This window comes from Symphalangus syndactylus, chromosome 21, assembly GCF_028878055.3.
Source record: "Symphalangus syndactylus isolate Jambi chromosome 21, NHGRI_mSymSyn1-v2.1_pri, whole genome shotgun sequence".
Lineage (NCBI taxonomy): Eukaryota > Metazoa > Chordata > Mammalia > Primates > Hylobatidae > Symphalangus > Symphalangus syndactylus.
This window is the reverse complement of record NC_072443.2, coordinates 6,479,039-6,500,992: the sequence shown is the minus strand read 5'-3', so window position 1 is coordinate 6,500,992 and position 21,954 is coordinate 6,479,039. Positions and strand designations below refer to the sequence as shown.

Below are 21,954 nucleotides of genomic sequence, written 5' to 3'. Positions count from 1 at the left end.
GAAAGCCCCTTATAAAAGCATCAGATCTCATGAGAACTGACTATTGTAAGAACAGGATGCGGGAAACTGCTCCCCTAATCTTCACCTGGTCCCTCCCACCACACGTGGGGATTATGGGAACTACAAGATGAGGTTTGGTTGGGGACACAGCCAAACCATATCAGTTAGCAAATAATTGCTATTTCACTGGGCACAGTGGTTCATGTCTGTAATTCTAGCACTTTGGGAGGCTGAGGAGGGAGGATTGCTTAGGTCTAGGAGTTCAAGATCAGGCTGGGCAACATAGGGAGACCCTATCTCTACAAAAATTTTGAACATAGCCAGGCATGGTGGCGTGGCACCTGTAGTCCCAGCTACTCAGGAGGCTGAGGTGGAGAGCCCAGGAGACTGAGGCTGCAGTGAACAATAATCATGCCACTGTACTCCAGCCTGGGTGACAGAGCGAGATTCTGTCTCAATAATAATAATAATAATAATTTGCTATTTCAATAGTAAGTATTAACTCAAAATAATTTATTTTAGGGAAAAAACATGGTTCCCAATACTGGTAGTGTCTAAACTTGAAAAGAATGACCTATGGATGGATGTTTGATAATACTGCTTATGATCTAAGCATATATTGATGATGTAAGCATATATACATGCTTATTTTTGTTACATAAGAGTAGACATTACCAGAGGAATCATATTTAAAATGCAAAACAATCACTAATCTAGATTTATATTGCATGACATTTTGTTTCTATTTGCAAGGTTCAAAGTGCATATATAAATTTATGCATATATACATTTTTGCATATATACATATACATTTATGTATACATGATCTGGCTTTTAGCAAACTAAAGAATCCCTTCCCCAGTTAATGTGTTTTAAGTAGGCGAAGAAATACTGAGTTAACCAGAGAAGGAATTTGAATGCCTGTGTGGCTGAATAATTTGGAATTTACTCTTAAATAAGAATGTTGTATTTAATATCTTTTGGATGCTAAATGTGTGCGTAAGCATGGATGATTAGGCCACTGAAAGCTGTTAGTTAAATGTCTACCTTTATTAGTAATATATCAAATTTTACCCATCCAATTGATGATGATTATGTATGAACATACATATATATGATCTATGTAGATTATGACCTGTAAAAATGCTAGGTCTTTAATAATATCATAAAAGAGACTGGACAGTATAATTTATTTAGTAAGCATTCTAATTCAACAATAAAATTTGGTCTAATTGTTACCACTTTTGTTATCTAAAATAAGTTAGATAAACATAGCCAGCAGATTTACATTCCAAATGCAAAAAAGTCAATATTCTAAGTTAATATCACATTACAGTTTGCCTCTACTAGCATGTTTCAAGGAAATGCATTCTTATAATTTAAATAAATATGTTCTTTTCAATGCAATTCTCAGAATTAAAATTAAAATCTCAATATGTCAAACTTTTTACAAATAGTAAATCGGATTCTAATCAATTATACCAAAAGTGATCATGTCTTGTTATAGAAACCTGGATGATTTTCTAGATTGTGAGATTTCAAAAACATTATAATGTAAAATTAGGTGACACCGTTCACATTTGTAGCCATTGTTAACATTGCGCTCCTTCATTTAACAAAGATTGCATGCCTAATCTGAGCAAGAACTTTCCTAAGCCCTGGAGAGTTAACACCAAACAAGCCAGATCTCTTCCTGTCCTGTTGCAGCTTACAGACTAATGGTTTGAGGCTGAAGAATCCATAAAGCATTATTTTCTACAGCTACACATCAAAGAGTTAATATTTAGGAAGAATAAAAAGATCAAAAATTAATGTTCCTACAAATCTCTTTTGAAACAGTTCTGTCAGCTATGCCCTAAATTTTAGCTTCAAAGTATCAATTCCAATTGAGGTTTATTCCTAAAGGTAGTAATAAAACTATAAGACACCTCCAGCTCTAAGTTCAAAACTTTTAGTTCAGACAAACTAGTAGAGTTGGTAGAAAGCAGACCATTGGTTAATTTTTGAATTGGATATTTCTGGCGATGTGCTTTACATATGTGTTGTTACTCACTTAAATGTTAAAAAGCTAATAAACATGTTTGGAAAAGGAACCTATAAACCCATATGCACACTCTGTGTGTGTGTGTGTGTGTGTGTGTGTGTGAGAGAGAGGCAGAGACGGAGAGCTCATTACTGTTAATATATTTGGCTTAAAATGGATAATGTGGCTTCTGGGGATAATTATTTTAAGTAAATAACATCAATATAATTTAAATTGTTGGTTTCTTTTTTTAAAAAATGGAAAAGTAAGCTTCTGTAAAAAGCTATTGATATAAAATGATTCTAAATCAACCAACTAATTTCTGCTTTTGTTGAGGAAGAGAAAGGAATGAAACAGGAAAAAAAAAGGGCTATTATACAACAGAAAAATCTTATCTGCACTCAAGATGTTCCTTAGAAATAGAAAATAAACTCTGATTCAGACTTGTTTTCACCCGTTTTTCTCTCTGCCTCCGGTTGCAAAACCAAACTCTTACTACTTCTTTCTCCAGATTCAGTTCTTCAGCCATCCTCATGATCTCTTGAGAAGAAGGTTTATTCTGTTCTCCAAAGTGTCTCTCCAGAGCATCTTTAGCAGCAATGCTGGGGTGGGGTGGACATAGGGGGTGAAATTATGTTGTTTTTAGTGAAGTTTTTGGCAGATCAAAATTAAGGTAGGTTGAATTTCCTAAATATTAACATGAAAAGGAAACTTAAAAACTCTGAACACACTTGCAAGACACTTTAACAAGGACAAATGTATAAGGTGTTAAATATGTAGATGTTTTGTCTTATGTAAGGTAGAGTTACACTAGAGTCACAGAAAGAATTAAGTAGGGGACTCAGGCTTTCTATGTTTTTCCCACTTTGTGCCACCAGAGGGCACTAAGTTCTTGAAAAGAAAATGAACAGTTTCCTAGACATTTCTAAATATATCCCCAAAATCATTTAGGGCTGTTTACGATAAAGGAAATCTCTAGTAAACAACTGACCAAAACAAAACCTGTCTTTTAGTATTTCCTAAGCATGTCTCACAGAAACTACAAAAAGATCAATGAACAATCTTTCTGGGTTGAAATGCAAGAGGTCATGTTGAACTTTAAGAGACCAAAACACTGATTACTAGCGTCACATTTTTAAATACTATAGACACCATGGATACTACATTGCCAGAGCAGTAAGTTATAGCTAAAAGGGAAGAAGATATGGCCAGTCTCTTAGAAAGTATTGTTTTCTTTCTGTTTGTATTCAAAATTTTGGAGCAAAAGTGTTCTTGAATCAAACAATACACAATTTTCCATCAAATGTTAAAAAGTATTAGCTCTCCATTTCTCACAATTAAGTCATTACATTATTATTATTATTATTTATTTATTTATTTATTTTGAGACGGAGTCTCGCTCTGTTGCCCAGGCTGGAGTGCAGTGGCGCAATCTCAGATCACTGCAACCTCCGCCTCCCGGGTTCAAGCCATTCTCCTGCCTCAGCCTCCTGAGTAGCTGGGATTATAGGCACCTGCCACTATGCCCGGCTAAATTTTATATTTTTAGTAGAGACAGAGTTTCACCATGTTGGCCAGACCGGTCTCGAGCTCCTGACCTCAGGCCCACCTTGGCCTCCCAATTCACCTTACATTTATATGTTATGTTATACCTGCATTACACTCAAATACTCATTCCATTTATAAAATACCAGTTTTGTCCCCTAGTAACTTTTAATATAAAGAATACCTTATAGTTGTTCTTCGTTTTCTTTTCCTTTCATTTGCTCCCACCTTTTCATTGTACAAAGCTATAATGTGGAAAAGAGAGATAATTACAAACACAAAGTAGACTTTTTATAAAAAAACTATCTGATTTGGATTTCAAATTTTCTTCATAAAACAATGCAAAATAAAAATGCCAGACATTTTTGTCTTCAATTTTTGCAGTCTAAGTCATTTTCTAGTACAGACCATAGAGAAAAATCTCAACACAGAAATAAATATTAACCTCGCGAAGACACTTTCTACAAATAATATCCTCACTTTACTTCTGTTGGAATGCTTGCTGTAAATACTCTCAAACCTCACTCTTTATCAAGCCCTGACATTTGCATGAGTAGATGATTTTATCTCATTAAGTTGCATATCTAGCAATTGCTTATATTATTTACTTGGAAGACTGGTGTGTGCAAATGTTTTGTGTACACTAATATTAGGATACAAATGTGATTCATATATAATTTCTCTAGTATAAAACAGAGGAAAAAAATGGATGTGTAAAAAAATAAGTATTTTACCCCTTCATGCTGATGCCAACTTACGTTGTAAGCTTTCCTTATATAGGTTATTCTCTCCTCAATAAATTTATTTCCACATTTACATCGCCCTTCCTTTTTTGATGTTGGTTTTAGTGTGATATAACAAAATGTTTATTTTTCATCTCAAAGAGAAAAGGAGGAAAAAACCCCTCAAACCTCCTGCTTTAGCATTAATCCTACCTATTGAAGCCATTATTTTTAGGTTAAAACACAGCACAGCCTTCAGAGACACAGTTTAGTACCTCCTACTTGCTCAGCTTCCTCCAGCCATTTGGATAATATTGCTTTCAGTTTGCATGCATTTTTAAAGCTGAGCTGCAGATTCTCAAATCGGCAGATTGTTGTTTGACTGAATTCAGAGCCATGCACAGCTGCCAGGGCCTCCCCAACATTTGTCTGGGTGTATCCTGTGAAGGGACAATGAAGACCATCAGCTCCAACTTTCCAGGAAATGTTAATTTCGGTTCATTGTCACACAAATCTGTGTATCTTTGTCAACTATTACATACTGTTTTTTAACTATATGTTCTTGGCAAATCAGAATTATTTAGTAAGATTCGTTATACTTTGAAGTACTTGTCCAATACTTCAAAACATATTTCTTCTAGTTAATAAATTACTTTTATCTAGTCACCAAAAGAATTCAGATAGAAACATCTGCCATTCATGATACTTAGCCAGTGTTTAGATGTATCCTAAACACTTTATAAGGCACTTGAAAATTACGGCTTTTTTATCATTATTGTTAAATATCAAACAATGTATGTTCAAAAATTTTTAATATATTAACTGTAATGCATAAAATATATGGTTAAATATCATAAAATTTTTATTTCAACTCTAAAAGATTCGATGATATTGTTGAAGGGTAATAAATAAAACTAAGAATTGTGCTACTTTCCCTAAAATCATATTTATTAAGAGGCTATGATTACACATTTCGTGTATACCTCTGAGCCCATTTTATAGTTTTTGGTAATGCCTCTGTCTTCAGACTAATGATCTGTATTGTTTGTCCCAAACATTTTTAGAGTACAGCTGAAATAATCAACATATAATTTGAAGCATTCACAGTAATATAAATAGAAAACTGAAAATGAATTTCACAAAGATTCCTACTGCCGTGCTTATTACATGTAATAGCTACGTATTATTTCAGGACCTAAGGCTATATACCTATATGTATAAGATGGTTGCATATGATGCTCATCAATAAATATTTTTATTAAGTTATCTATGGTTCATTCTGCAAGTGCAGAGGTTTGAACTATTATTTCAATCCATTAAGAAATATAAACAATTTTATGCAATTTAACCAAAGTCAATTGTTGCTTTATTTTAAAAACACTTCAGTAGAAAATGAGCAAAGGCTCTGAACAGATAGTTCACAGAAAAGGAAATATAAATGATTGTTAAGCACATTAAATAATACACTTTACACTCATAATAAAATTTTAAATGAAATAACAGTGAGATGTCACTTTGATCTGTCTGATTTGCAAAGATCTAAAATATTAACAGCGTATTTTTTCCTTCAACCACCATTTATTTATTTTGTGTTCTAGTTATACTCTTCTAGAGGCTGGAGAGATCATTAAGGAGAAAACAAAAAGAAATAGATTTTAAAAACTCATACCATTTTGGAGTTTATATAGCCTGAGGATGGTGAAAAAGCTTCTCATAGTGGTGGCAAAATTTGGTATCCCTTCTCTAGAGACCAATTTGACAACAACATCTATCAAAATTACCAGTACACATATTTTACACATACTTTTGATCAAGCAATTGTGCTTCTAACATTTTTCCTGCACATATATTTATATGAGTGCAAAATAACATTTGTAGGGTTAATAATCGTGGCATTGTTTTTAACAGCTAAAGATCAGAAACCACCTGAATTTTATCAGTAGAGGGCTGGTCAAATAAATTGCGGTATATTCATAAAGTGAAACTTGACAGCTCCACAGAGGAAAAGGAGCTCTATAAAAATTACTACTGAAAACTTGAAATAGTACATATGTTTGGCACAATACGTAGATACACGGAAGCAAGATCCATACAAGATACACAAGGAACGAACAACAATGATATTCAGAAAAAGGAAGCAGAAGGGATACATGTCACTTATACTCTTTTGCACTTTTGAATCATGTAAATGTATGGCCTATTCAAAAGTTCAAATAAAATATAGATAAAAATGGGCACTTCAAAACTAATGTTGAGGTGAGTACATTTTGAAAGAGTATTATTAATTTAAAAATTATGTATTTAGGCTCGTAAGAAATTATAAGAAAACAAAAGTTTTTGGAGGATTTCCATAACAACTAACTACATCCACAGTAGAGATGAAGAATGAGAATCATCTTATATTTTTAGCAACATGTAAGAGATTTAACAGCAATGAAGATTTGCAAACCAAGTTCTTTTTCCTGTTGCCTTTAACAAGCACATACCTAACTTAATTCTTCTCACTTTAAATTCATTGGCAAACTTTTCAAGTTCTCTGATTTCTGGAGAATCCATGTCTATTGGCTCTTCCACCAATTTACTTTTCCGCCTGAGTTCCTGCTTGAAATCAGCAGCTGTGGGGTCCTCTGCCAGGAGAGGCTGGTGTATAGGAGGAAATCCATGACTCAAGGTGTGGTCAGGAAATTTATAAAGACAAGGGGTTAAACTACCTGTGAGTAAACAAAGAAATAAAATGAAAAAGACCATTTGTAATTCTCCTTATTTCTATATAAGAAAGGGTTTTGCGTGATTTAGCCCATTATTCTGCTGTAGCCTGTCTCAGTACTTAAAAGGTTACCTTACATTCAGTCTTCCGAAGAAGGAGTCAAAGTAGCTTAGCAGAATTGAGATTATTTATCTTCTACCTTCTCCAGAGCAGCAAAACCAAAGATAGGGTTAAAGGAAAGAAGCAGGGGACTGCGAATAACTAAAATAGAAACAAACAAACAACTTCTCTCAGAAGTGTACATTTTCTATCATGTTTTTCTCTTAAATGACACCTATTCCTGGGAATCTGAGGTTGAACTCTAACCAGAATCTATTCATTGAACTCTGTTTTCTTAATTCACTGAATAAATAATGGGTGATGTTTGTTGTAATCGTGGCACTAAATGCTTCGGCTAAGTGCTATGCTGAGAAGTTTTCTCGTGATTGGGAAATTGATTTCACAATATAAAAACACCCCACTATTTAATCAGTAAAAACTTGATTTTATTAGGAAATAATCACATCTTTTTTAATTAAATGAAGGCAGGCAGAAAGAGAATAATGAGAAAATAAAATATATTAATATGGCTAAATAGGATTGAGGAGTGATTAAATATTAACAAAAGGTAACCTTAAAAGTTCCATTAAATGGCCGGGCGTGGTGGCTCACTCTTGTGGGAGGCTGAGACGGGCGGATCACGAGGTCAGGAGATCGAGACCATCCTGGCTAACACGGTGAAACCCCATCTCTATTAAAAATACAAAAAATTAGCCAGGCGTGGTGGCGGGCGCCTGTAGTCCCAGCTACGCGGGAGGCTGAGGCAGGAGAATGGCGGGAACCCGGGAGGCGGAGCCTGCAGTGAGCCGAGAGATCGCAGACTCCGTCTCAAAAAAAAAAAAAAGTTCTATTAAAAAGTCACTAACAAGATTTCTTGAAAAATATACAATATAATAGAATAATTTCTTGATTATTATTTAAGGAAAAGCAAAGATAAGAAGCAAGAAAGCTTGCAACTTTATATATGATAAGTAATTACCCATAAATGATAAAACAGATATGTTAAATCCGCTTTATCATTTATGGGTAATTACTTATCATATTGAGTGGATATGTTAAATCACAAAAAATGTAAAAAGGTCTGAAATTATTACACAGTTGCTTCCAGATTTCCTTCTTCATTGGAAGTGTCTATCTTAGTTGGGAACTATAGGTGAGAGGACAGTATATAAGCCAAATTCCAACACATTTGGTTTCTTGGTTTCTTTATCAATACATTACAGTTTTTATCGACAAAGATTCTACTTCAATTTATATTAAATGACGTGTAGCGTGCCTTCCATATCCATGGGTTCTGCCTTCATGGATTGATGCAACCGTGAATTAAATACACTTAAAAAATAAAGTAAAAAATAACAACACAAGAATAAAAATGATACAAATAAAAAACCCAATACAGTATAACAATTATTTACATAGCATTTACATTGATTTAGATATTATAAGTAATCTGGAGATGACTTAAAGCAGAGGATGTGCCTTGCTGGAAAAAAATGCATCAAGAGTTCATGCATTCTCAAACCAAAGACATGAGTGATAATATATTTTCCAGAATACATAAATCTTACATTAATATATCAATATGGAATGAGCAAAGAATACTGTAACTCAGCAAATTGTTGGTTTATATTTTTTATATAAAAATATGTAATTATAAAGTGCACCCCATCTAATAGGGTATATTATTTTTCTAAAACAAACATACAAATGAGAGATTAAACAAATTAGCATAAAATAAATTTGTCTGCTCTAAAGCTGGGAAAAAGATGTGAAAGAAACTATTTTTGTCTTTAAAAAATTCCTGCTACTTTTACAAACCAAAATTATCCAGGTTTACTTTTGTAAAAGTCAGTTAACTATCCATTTTATGCTTTATTATGTGGCATCTTGATCAGAGCACATTTTTAAAAGCAATTTTACCAACTTTTCTTTTATTATATAGCTTTTCTTGAAAATGTTTATTGCCTTGGGGTTCGTTTTTAGCTTTTTTTAATTTTAATTTTCTGCTAAATTAAAAGAAGGACTAGTAGATGTAAAAGAAAACTGATGACATTTATGTTAGCATCTATTTAATCTGACGTTTATCTGAAGACTTTTGTGCTTATGCTTTCAGAATTGATTCTCACATATATTTATAAAACTTTCACTTCTTTCATTATTTAGGTCCATCAGGTATCACTTAATACAGTTAATGATAAAATACCCTGAGAAAGAGTACAAAGAAAAGCCAGGCTACTGTTAGATTTTGTACATTTAACGTATTTTAAGACACTTTAGATAACTCATTTAATCTATGTCAAATTATGTTTATTTTATATAAACAATTTGTGTGTTTTTTACATACGCATACTAAAAGGTCTAAATTTGTTATCAAATTTTATTATTATTTTCAATTTCTCTTGCTGATCATAATCATATACTGCTACAAATCTTAGATGCAACACTTTGTGTCATGTTAATTTCACATTTGTCATCATCTTTATCCTTATACAAAAAATGAGTCAGGAAAGATATATATATTTCCCCATAATTTACAGTGGAGAAAATTTAAGTAGAAAGAAAGTAAATAACTTGCGTCCAGTGCCCAGTGAATTAACTTTGCAGTTTAAATCAGAACTAAAGTCTAATAAGCATTGCAGTAAGCCACATCAAAATAATTGCCCGGTTCATTCTCCAGGCAGGCTATACTCAGGTAAATTAAATAACTTCTCTTTAAAAGGTTTTTCTCTCTATTTCAATACCTTTGGCTGTACTAAACAAACACTGTTCCACAAAAATATTACAATAAAATATATATAAAGTGTGTCATCCCTGTTTCCATAGAGTTGTTTATTTGTTTGTTTGCTTATTTATTCTTTATTTTTAGAGACGGGGTCTCACTCTGTCTCCTAGACTGGAGTGCAGTGGTAAAATCATAGCTCACTGCAGTCTCAAATTCCTGGCCTCAAGCCATCCTCCCACCTCAGCATCCTAAGTGGAATCTACAGGCATGCACCACCATGCTCGTCTAATTTTTTAAATTTTTTGCACAGACGGGATCTCACTATGTTGCCCAGACTCGTCTCAAAACTCCTGGCTTCAAGCAATCCTCCAGCCACAGCTTCCTAAAGTGCTAGGATTATAGGTATAAGCCACAGAACCCAACCACAGAAATTGAAAAGTAGTTTATACATTGTAAGTACTCTGGGAAAGTGGACACACAGAAAACAAATTTGAATGGAATCCATGAAAAGTACACAGAAAATACCATGCTCCAAGGTTTGGCATCCAGAACAAGAAGGAAAATGTGATGTGTGATACATTTGTTATTTTTTTCCCTTTCCTTTTTTTTTTTTTTTTTTTTTGAGACAGCGTCTCGCTCTTGTTCCCTAGGCTGGAGTGCAGTGGCGCCATCTCGGCTCACTGAAACCTAGCTTCAAGCAATTCTCCTGCCTCAGCCTCCCAAGTAGCTGGGACTACAGGCGCCTGCCACCACATCTGGCTAATTTTTGTATTTTTTAATTTATTTTTTATTTATAATTTTTTATTTAGAGAGAGGGTTTCACCATATTGGCCAGGCTAGTCTCGAACTCCTGACCTCAGGTGATCTGCCGGCCTCGGCCTCCCAAAGTGCTGGGATTACAGTTGTGAGCCACTGCACCCGGCTCACTTTTATTTTTCATTATATGAAAGTATCTACAATTATCTGCAAGGTCACAGATTTCCTGGAACTAACTTCACACAGAATTTCATCACAACAATTTAAAAGAAAAGCCAAACTAACTTCTGTTTCTAGCATCTGAGCGTGCATTTGGGGGAGTGTGGAGAGTGATTGGGATGATATGTATAGCAACGTGTTTTTCAAATATTTTTAAAATCTAGATTACTGAAAAAAGTAGGAATAAGATAAAAGATGTTGTGAGTCATGTGCAACAGAGGTCTCATCAACATTTTCTGAAACATGGATAAAGAAAAATTATCTTGAGGCCTGGACAGCACACACACACATAGCTCGGAAGTGTTTGCACACTGTAGTTCCAAATACATGTTCACATTGAAGATTAATTCACCAGAGCCTTTCTAAATTGCTGTGTATGCATTCTGTATGACAGAGGAGGGAGAAGAACAGAGGTAAATCTTTTAAAGCAGGCAATGGGGGTCAGAGATAGGGCTGCCTTACTAGGCGCTGACTCAATGTACCACAGCATGGGGCAAATTGATCTTTGCAGCATGTGGTTAGCTGACAACATCATCTCAGGTTACTGGCTTGATGCCTTAAAAAAACAAACAGGGGAAGCAGAGGGACAGAGTAAAATACGCCACCCTGCTGTGCTTGTAACATGCACGGGAACATGTATCTGGATATTTCCGTATAGTCCCCTGTGTTGCTTAGGCATAAAAATTCAAAGGAAATTATAAACTTCCACCGTGATCTTTTCACTTTTGTGCATTGGTAAATCCTATCCGTGTGCAACAGGGGCTCATTGCCTGTGTTTGTAAATTCAGTTTAATTTGAAATGCCTGTTTCTTTACATACAGCCTGTGACTGCTTTCCTGCTACAATGACAGAGTTGAATAGTTGCAACAAAAACTAGAAAGGTTGAGATATTTACTGTCTGGTTCTTTACAGAAAAGGGTTGCCAACCCCTAGTCTGGAAGTGAAAATACATCATGTTACTCCTACCAAAAGACCTTTCATGATGCGGAACCAAAGATCTTCAGAATTACTTGTTTCCTTAGAGTTGTTACAACCAGAACAATTTAGGGCCAAATAAAACAAAGAACGAAACAAAATAAGTAAATTAAGAAAAAAAAATTTCAAATTTCAAAAAATGAAAAGATGGGTTCCAAAATAGACTATTGCCCCCTGTCAATTGCCAGGCTGATTTCCGTTTTCTTCTGTATTAGCCCAGGCAGCGAGAATATTTTCAGCCATAACAATCTTTTTTTTTAATATCCACTTCTCATCCAAAAGAATTGGATGCTCATCATCTTAAGTCCCAAACTTTTGGGACTTAAACAAGTTTTTGGTTTTGTTTTGTTTTCTCCTTGAAATTAATTTTTAAAGCAAGGACTTTCACACTACTTCTTGGTTTGGCCACTACATCATGTAAAGTTGGTGGGTTTAATTCATTCATTACAGTGAGGTTGATTTGCTGTTTCCACAGGACGGTGGAAATGGTGAACCCCCATTGAGCTTGTATCCTGAATTGTACTCTGCTTCAGATACTGGAGAACAGAAACAATCTCAGAAACCCAAGAGTCAGAGTTTTGAGAACTTTTTTTTGATATTTTGTTTTGTTTTGTGTTTATCTAGGAGAGACTTTGAACAGCATCTGTAATTCTCGGTTTTCTATGATTTGTACTGTAAGGTGTTGATTTGAATTCTCTAAGTTCTCAGGAGTGAAAAGACAGAAGGAATTTAGCTGCAAGAGTATGTGAAGAGAAGGTCAAAAGAGAAATCATTTTGAGCTGACACAAATTTGCTACTACTCAACCCCAATAGAAGTGTAGTACCCACCACAACTTAGATACGAAGACACTGAAACTCAGAGGTGTTAATCACCTGAACAATGTTAGTAATTAGTTAGTGGCATGGATAATTCATTACTCCCAATTAGTCATTCTCTTTATTTTGCCTGCACCTGGACTATTAGGTACAGTTGATTCATCTGATCATTAAAAGTCTACCTACCAACCTGACAAAATATCAGTTATAGCTCTTCTTTTCCTGTGAGTTATTAATTTAATGAAATGCTCAAACTAAATGTAAGCATCAGAGTATGGGTAATGAAATAGCCGTATGAAAATAAAGTAATTTCACATATTTTAGAAATATAGTTCTTTCTGTAGCTTCACTTTTATATAGAGTATGTGACACAGTGTCCTTGTTGTTGTTAAGACACTTCTGTGGATTGTGTGGAAGTGGCTGATTTGATTAATGCCTTAAGACGTCTCAGAAAATTCAAATGACATAATCAGGTTTCTATTGTGTACTTTATACATTTGTCTCTTATTTACCTTTTCTCTCTTATTTCTGAATTGCTGTATTTTGTAACTCAATTTATGCGGCTTTACTGGGGATAAAGGCAGGAGAGTTCAGATTCTCTAAGATCAAATCTCTCGTGAAGCAAATGCTAATACTAAATTATGTCCCAGTATAGACATCCTGACATTTAAAGCATATCACATTTTCACAAAATTTTTGAGAGGGATTTAACGATCCCTCTAAAAAATATTCAAATATCTTTGTGCTTCTGATAGTGAGTTTCTCTTTCAGTCACAGAATATATTTAATTTTAAGACCACAGTGATAGCTCCAAACCTTGGTGTAAGTCTTCTGCTCTTGATGTCACTAAACCAGGTTTTTGAATCATTTTGAAAGGCTCTTCCAGGGGTCTTTACATTTTAATTGAAATGAGGAAGAGGTTCACGGAAGTGGGTTTGCTGAGTTCGTGCTGGAGGAAACTTGGATCAGAAAGACATGAGCTGCCAACACTCTCAATGTGAACACTGGCATGTTGACTCCAGTCCTGGAAGCAGGAAGGGTGTTAGAATTCTGAGGCCAGCTGCAACCTCCGGAGGCCAGCGGTGGCCCTCTTTGATTTGGCGGGGTGGGAGGTGGTAGCAAAAACTATCTGAAGGTATTTGGCCAAGAGATTATTGGCCGCTGGTCTGTGACTGGTTTTAATCTTGGTGCCAACCTCAATCAACTGGCAGGGACTGCCTCTGTGCTGGGTTAAGAGAGAAACTAACAATGTACCTTGGTTCCTGGGGGTTCCTGTAAACGAACTGTAAGGTCCTTTCGCCAGGAAACAGCAGCATGTGTTCGTCATTTCCTGTCTCATAATCAAAATGTTGTAAAGGCCACAGAAAGCATTCCACCCGCACCTCCAGTAGCTAAACGCGTTTATTTTACTATTTTATAATGACAGTAGTTCATCACTGAGGAGCGCTATTCTCATTAACCAGGAATACTAATTAAGCATGTTGATCATAAATAATCAATTTTCAGAGAGGAAGAAAAAAATATGGCTTTATTTCTTAATTTTTAAAAAAAGACGTCAAGATTTACAGGTCATTGTTAAGAACACCAGTCTTCATTTAACCATAAATGTTAGGCTACTGGTTTATTCAGAATGTTGCTTGATAGAATGTAGGAGAAGCTAATATTTTTCTGGATTATTATTTTAAAGTTTTAATGTTCTATTTAGTCTTACATGGACAAATTTTGAGACATCAAAGATTAAACAATTTAATTAAAATTAAACTATTTGCTCCATTTTACTTGAAAATTATAGGAATAAATCAATATTTGTTTAGGTTTTTTTTTTTTTTTACCGCTTATCTGGATCATAACAAAACACAAGTCAATTAGAAAAGATTTCCCTAATAAGTGATTCTTTTATCCACAGTTTCTCCCTCAGTATCACACACATACACGCCATGCACATGCACACACACATTTACTCACACAGTTTTAGTTTGTCATCAATAAGAGTTCTTTTCCTGCTGTAGTAATAAGTATAAAATATCAAAGAATTTCTTTAACAATAAACCAACAAATGAAAATCCTGTGCATAATAAAACTGTGCACTTTTTAAAAATAATTAAAATCTTATGTGGCCATGCCATGAAATTAAGCAAGAATTTTTGATGAATAGATCTCATAAGCCAGATCTGCCCATTCCTCAAAAACTGTGCTTCAATGCCTTTATAGAAGGATCAACAAACAGGTACCTATACTTGATACAGTCATACTTCACTTATCATTAGGAGAAAAGTATGTAACTTCAAATGATTTCCATCTCAGTGAAGACTCACTCAGAAGCAATACAGAAAGGGCTGCTAAAGCCTGAAACAGCTATCACTAAAGCGCTTGCCAATCACTCTTAGCTTCAATCAATGTCTTATTTATGTTTATGGACCAAATGTCCAGAAGAAATATAATGATGGGCGGGGGTGTTCTGTAAACCTGTGCTGTCTGATATGGGAGTCGCTAGCCACATGTGGTTATTGAGCACTTGAAATGTAGCAAGGGCAACTGAGAAACTGAATTTGAAATCTTATTTTATTTTACTTAGTTTACATTTAAATTTAAATGGCCACATGAGTCTAGTAGCTACTATACTTTTAGTGAAGATAAGCCTACCAATAGCATCATGTTACAACTAACAGTTGGAGAATAGTGAATTTGAATAAAAACCATACAAAGCAAACTCAAGAAGCACAGCAGTTCAGGGATATGTAAGTAGGGAAATTAGGTATAACCCCTATGGTCTCTGTGGGTGTCACAGAGCAGGAAACAAGAAGTGGTGATTTTTAACAGTAATTTTCAAAGTTAATAGCAAAGTCTTGGAACCAACCCAAATGTCCAACAATGATAGACTGGATTAAGAAAATGTGGCACATATACACCATGGAATACTATGCAGCCGTAAAAAATGATGAGTTCATGTCCTTTGTAGGGACATGGATGAAACTGGAAATCATCATTCTCAGTAAACTATGGCAAGGTCAAAAAACCAAACACCACATATTCTCACTCATAGGTGGGAACTGAACAATGAGAACACATGGACACAGGGTGGGGAACATCACACTCTGGGGACTGTTGTGGGGTGGGGGGAGGGGGGAGGGATAGCATTAGGAGGTATACCTAATGCTAAATGACGAGTTAATGGGTGCAGCACACCAATATGGCACATGGATACATATGTAACAAACCTGCACGTTGTGCACATGTACCCTAAAACTTAAAGTATAATAATAATAATAAAAAAGAAAGAATATCCAGGCCATATATACAAAGTGGCAAACATACAGAGAGAAACATGCTTAACATTGTATAAATAAATTTTTTTTAATGTTTGACTTTTGTGAATAAAAAAAAGAAATCGAATTTCATGTCACACTCTGATCACAATTCTTTCAGGCCCAGAAAATCCATCTAAGTGTCCCCAAATTCAATAACATGTAAAAGACAACTTTTCTTACCTGCCATCACTCCATAGGTTGATGGCTGGTTTCCATAATGACAGGAAGGAACAGAATAATGAAGTCCCGTTGCTGTGTTTCCCAACGTTGTCACCGAGAAACGTGTGCACAAACATTTAGGAGTTTGGATCAAAGACAAAATAGATGGGACTGGTAAGAAAATGTATAAGGGTTCAAGACACATTCGTTTTATTTCAAAAATACACATTCATGTGGTTCTTTAAGTTATATGCCAATATGTTTTTCTCATTCTGGGTAAGTTCTCTGATGAGTAGGTTAAAATTAGGGGGGATCAAAGTTCGTCTCATGTAACGAGATAATAAATCATCAAAAGGGACTTCATTAATTATCCTGTGCTCTGTGCTATGGCTACGAGTGCCCCACGAAGGGGTGACTGACCAGTTTAGACCTTGGTCTTCGGGAGTTGCAGAATTCTCGTTGGTTCTGTTCAATGCAGACATTGCAACTCACCAACTAGAAGAATAGTCCTTTAAAATTCTTGTGTTGCATGGTATTATAAAGCAGTCTGTATGAATGAATACAGAAATTAACTCTTGAACAGTGTATTTTTGCTTATTTGTCTAACAAATTTGTTTCATCAAAGTGTAAATGGCAGAGCAACTAGCCTTTTATTAGATACAATCATAAAAATCTCACCACATTCAGAGTGCTATTAAAAACCTGTAACAATATATGATCTATTTATTTCGATGATGAAACCATGAGGTTGTTAGTTGTCTGCATACACACAATTGATACAACCATTCTAATGATAAAGCTAGTCAAAAATGAGTTCATTCACTGAACGAATTAATACCCATAAATCCATAAAGCCGTATATAAACATAACCATTCATAAATGGTTATATGCTTCAGGAAATCAATGTGTATTTTGAAAGTAAATTGGAATTATTAGACTTTTATCAAATTTTTAACACAAATCATCAAGTTGACAGCACACAATATTGACAATAAAACCAATATTTCCTTATATATTTTATTTTCTCAATTTTTCTTCATATTCTGAATATATTGGTTAATTTTCATAACTATAACTATCTTCTTGAATAAATGAGATATTATAAAGTATAGTTAGAATCCTTTGAGAATACCAATATACAAACTACTGATTAAAGACATGCCTTCTCTTCATAAAGTAAAATATATTATTTTAAAATAGAAAAAATCTTTAATTTTTAAAAATCTGTATACAGTTTTATTTTATAACTAATAAGTCAAAATAAAGTCATTTTGCAATATAATGATTACATATAATGCATTACTATGCATTCCAAAATTAAACAAATTATCATTAAACACATTTAATACTCAAGTGTTCCCATTGTCAGTGTTTCTAGAATAGTTCCTTAGACAATTAGATGCATATGATTAAAATTTCATTAAAAAATTATAAATCAATGTTATTACCATTTAAAACATTTGTAGGTCACTTTTATTAGTTACAGTTCTTTTTTAATTTTAAGGCTTAAATAATTTTTGCTTTTCAGATTTTAGGAAGTTAAATACAGGATAGGCTAATTTACTAAATAAATTGTTACTTATTTTAAAGTAAATAAATAGCATTTTGAGCATAAAATTAGAGTTTACTAGATTATTACCTCAATTCTGAATTTTATTTTCCTGCTGGCCAAATTATCTTCAAACACAGAAATAATGTATTATTCTCATTATTCTCAATCTATAGGATGACCTACTATTTAAAATATATGATTAGCTATGTGGTAATTGCTTAGATTTATTTATAGCATATATTTTTGATAAAAACTCTTCATTATCTTTTCCAAAAATTATATTGGAGGATACTTCCTGTATTACTCTTTAAATTAAATTTCAGAAATCTTCGGCAGATTCCTGAAATTTAATTTAAAAGGTAATAGTGAAAAATCTCTCCCTTAAATGATTTTACTAAAGTCTAAATATCTGACCTCTAGATTCTTTAAAATCCAGCAGAAGATTGGTGCCAAACTTACGCATATATTTAGAAAGTGCTTAATAATAATAAAAGATAGAGCTTAAATCCTCCAAATCAGAATAATGTATCAACTCAAATTTTGATTTCTAAATGTATATAATTTCATTCCTAAATATGAGACAAATTGCATTTAAAACAAATGGAAAGTGAATATTATATTGCTATTCAATGGAAGAAATTTACTCAATTCAAGCCTTTGTTCATTTGTAAATCAACTCTAAAGCACTTTGTTACTGCATGAAGAATGAACACATTGGCAAAACATACGTATTTGGCTGATCGTGTTGAGCCTTTGAATTCAGAAGTTTAATTTTTGTTTTAAAAAGTTATGTGAGATAAATGTTAAAACTTAGTTAGAAGTGAAGTAAGTCTCTTCAGAACGCAATCTTGAGCAAATTTACCTTAGTTAATGGGCTTTAAATGCCACGTTATTTCTTGCTATATTTTCTGTATCTTATGTTAAAAATATGTTAATTAAAACTCAATTATTTTATTCTATGAAATCCATTGTTGTTGATCTGCAGATTGTTCTGTTGTGTTTAATATAAGTTTTATAGCTGTTTTTAGAAAGTAGTAAATGTAATTTAACAACCAAATAAACCTTTAAGATAAAGAAGTAGCACCTTTTAAATATTATGTTATTTTATAATATTCATTTCATTTGCTCCTTATTCTATAAATATTTCCATTAAAATGGTTTTTAGATTTAAAATGTCCAAGTTCATTCTTTTCTTATGTAGAAAACACATTTTCTTCCTTATAACAAAGCCAACAATGATTGAAATTACTACACTTGCTAATATTTCTTTAAAAAATTATTTGGCCTGTTGGCTTTTTCCATGTGCTTAATGCTTACTTCACTTAAAACAAATTAAATTGGAGGGGTAAAATGAAAGATGCAAAGAGATTATTAACTATCAAGATTCAAAGCATTCATTCTGAAATCTTTAGGCCCGGTCATATGTAAACTGTCAAAGGAGTCAGTACCTGTAGACATCACATTGGTGGCATGGTTGGAGACTGGTAGACACTCGGCAGCACTGTGATGCATTATCAGAGGCAGAGTTGCAGAGGCGTCAGAATTCAGAGGTATAAAGGTATCAGCCGAAGTAAAAGCTTGGCAACTCATTCCCACAAGAGAGTAGAAAAATAAGGAGAACTGCTGCTCCCCAAATCAGAGTTTTATTATACTACTGTCTCAAAGGGCCGATTCAATTCTCACTACCTGCATATATACATCAGGAAGGCTCTGAGGCACCAGGAGGGTGCGCGCTAGTATTTATATTGCAAGGAAATCCCTTTATACATGTTAATAGTCTTTTCCCAGGAGTATTGCTTTATCAATCTGAACCGTCTTCCTTTTTTACCCCAAACATAATCCATGGCAGAGAAGGAAGCTGATTCTGGGGTATAGATGGAGGGGAAGGGAGAAATCTGAAACCTTATTTGACAACTTCAGTAGTTCAGACCTTTTAGAAAGGAATCAACAATTTTGAAAACACATCCCTCAAAAAAATAATGCCACAATCAATTGAAAAATAGTAGGTAGCTTTTTGCTACTAACACGATTGTATATGTATAAATATGAGATTTTTTTAAACAACTTCTCATTAAATCTTCGATAAAACATGAAACAAAAGAAGTGCATACTATTATACATAATTTTAAGAAACAATATTTAAGATTATATTGAGAGAAGCATATAATACTAAATATGAGAAAATATGTTGTCAATTAATGATTCATACTCAACAATGCACAGCTTTTAAAAACTATGACAACCAATATAAGTTTTACTACAAGTGGAAAATAGAAAAAAAATTGGATAAAATGTAGTAGTGATAGGTTGGTGCAAAAGTGACTGCATTAATGGCAAGAACCACAATCACTATTGCACCAAAGTTAAATACAAATAAGATATGGGTAATTGTTTCTTTACCTTGATTTCAATTCACTCATCAAGAACCCAGTATTTAGTAAGCCGTTACTAGATGCTGACAGTATTCTAGGTATTTATACAGTTATGTCATGCAAATCTCACATCTATGTGAGTTGTGTACCTTGCCATTCTCACGAAGCTAGACTCTGCCAGAGGCTGAGATCTTGGTGGTTCTGCCACAAAGCCTGAGATAACCATGGTAGTTCCTAACTAGATGCAAACTTCTCACACAAAATATATTGACTTTATATGAGAACGAAAAAAATAATATGCTACAGCCAACTATTTCAAAGATAAATATCAGCATCAAAATTTTATAATGATCATGATTTATGAGTATATAATGAGTAAATGAAATACTATTTATGTATTGTATATTAAGGTAATATAGCAAATAGAAGTAACCGAACAGGAATAGATATTATTGATGTGAGTAGACACTAATTTTGTACTATGGAATGTTTTAAGATAATTTGGAATTGGTTGCTTTGTGTCAAATTTAATATTAATATTGATATGACATTTTCAAAAACTTGAACACTTTGTCAGTAAGCAGCTGATATTTTGAAGGAAAATATGTAAAAGCTTGCATAAATCATTGGATATGGAATGAAAATATTTATTCTAAAAATGACATATTTTTTCATTCTGAATTCTGTATCTTTGAAGCTCTATTAGTCTTTTCTAATGAGAGACAGTTTCAAGTAATCAAAAGCATTATTATACCCTTGCAGAATTCTGATCATTTTCAGACTTCACATACACAAAAAGGTAATTTTCAGTATGTCTGTTTGGAGTTTCTTTTAAGAAAATTAAATAAAAGTATGTCTATTGGGCATCATGTATGTTAAAAATTAAGCTAAATGATATTTATAGAAAATAGAATTTGAAAATGTCCCTTAATAATTTTACTACTGTTATATAGAGTCGTTGGAATATGTTGGTAAAGTGTGTGAAAAATACACTTTATGAAGTATACTGAAGATACTTTATGAGCTACCATAAAGCCTGCCTAGCAAACAATACAAAATTTTCCCAGTTATTTACCATGATATCTAAAAAGTTTTAAATTGCAATCTTAGACTTTCTTCCATAATCATTTTTAAAAATTAAACACCTGTTCTGTTAAAATGAGGTAAAGCCAGGAAATAAATGTTTCCATTACAGTCTTCTACTGTATAATATATCCATAGGATTATCTGGAATGTACCCCTTTAAGACAGATTCTTAGAAGAAGAATTACTACGCTTAAGTCTTACAAACTTTTAACATCTTGAAAACATTACTAACTTGCATTTTTCAAATAATTAATTATATTATGATTTTGATGTAAAATATCAGGAGTAAGTCAAGCAAAACAGAATTGTTTATTATCAGGAGACACGGGAGTTTCTTGGCACTCACAGAAAAGAAGGAAGTCAGGCCATACAGAGAGACTGAATACAAAATGAGGGCACACCTCTCTGAGTCTCCTACCTGCATTTTTTTTTTTTCTTTTGTCTCTCACTTTTTTCCTTCTCTACAGAACAGCCTAGGCTGATTCGCCATCCATGGTCACCTCGAAAATCTCCAGATCATGCCTTAAACTTTCAAGGAGGCAAAGAGACTATCTTGCAGCTTCTCAGTCGACATTTATGATAATTTTTTTTTTTTTTTTTTTTTGAGAGTCTCACTCTGTCACCCAGGCTGGAGTGCAATGGCGTGATCTTGGCTCACTGCAACCTCTGCCTCCCATGTTCAAGAGATTCTTCTGCCTCAGCCTCCCAAGCAGCTGGGATTACAGGCGCTTGCCACCATACCTGGCTAATTTTTGTATTTTTCGTAGAGATGGGGTTTCACTATGTTGGCCAGGCTGGACTCGAACTCCTGACCTCAAATGATCCACCTGCCTCGGCCTCCGAAAGTGCTGGGATTACAGATGTGAGCCACTGCGCTGGGTGGAGAGGAATA

General features: G+C 33.8%; 1 protein-coding gene across 2 annotated transcripts; it reads right to left on the bottom strand.

The window, feature by feature from the left end:
• Positions 1–1,415: 1,415 nt before the first annotated feature.
• On the bottom strand, positions 1,416–19,316 carry POU1F1 (POU class 1 homeobox 1). 2 transcript variants are annotated; one of them, XM_055259631.2, is made up of 6 exons: positions 19,053–19,316; positions 16,073–16,222; positions 6,777–7,001; positions 4,566–4,730; positions 3,753–3,813; positions 1,416–2,625 (listed from the first exon to the last, which is right to left on the bottom strand). In XM_055259631.2, exons 1-6 carry the CDS (start codon positions 19,192–19,194, stop codon positions 2,415–2,417), a joined length of 954 nt encoding a protein of 317 aa, XP_055115606.1. In that variant the 5' UTR covers positions 19,195–19,316; the 3' UTR covers positions 1,416–2,414. The 2 variants fall into 2 exon arrangements, with proteins under 2 accessions (XP_055115606.1, XP_055115607.1); XM_055259632.2 differs by having other exon boundaries at positions 16,073–16,144.
• Between the last annotated feature and the right edge of the window lie 2,638 nt (positions 19,317–21,954).

Excerpts from the sequence above, each read along its gene's own strand:
- POU1F1 (XM_055259631.2), bottom strand. The coding sequence starts at position 19,194 with ATGAGTTGCCAAGCTTTTACTTCGGCTGATACCTTTATACCTCTGAAT. Across the intron at positions 7,002-16,072 it reads AACCTATGGAGTGATGGCAG|GTAGTTTAACCCCTTGTCTT; the intron begins GTAAGAAAAGTT and ends GTTTACTCACAG. Across the intron at positions 4,731-6,776 it reads AGTGAGAAGAATTAAGTTAG|GATACACCCAGACAAATGTT; the intron begins GTATGTGCTTGT and ends GTCCCTTCACAG.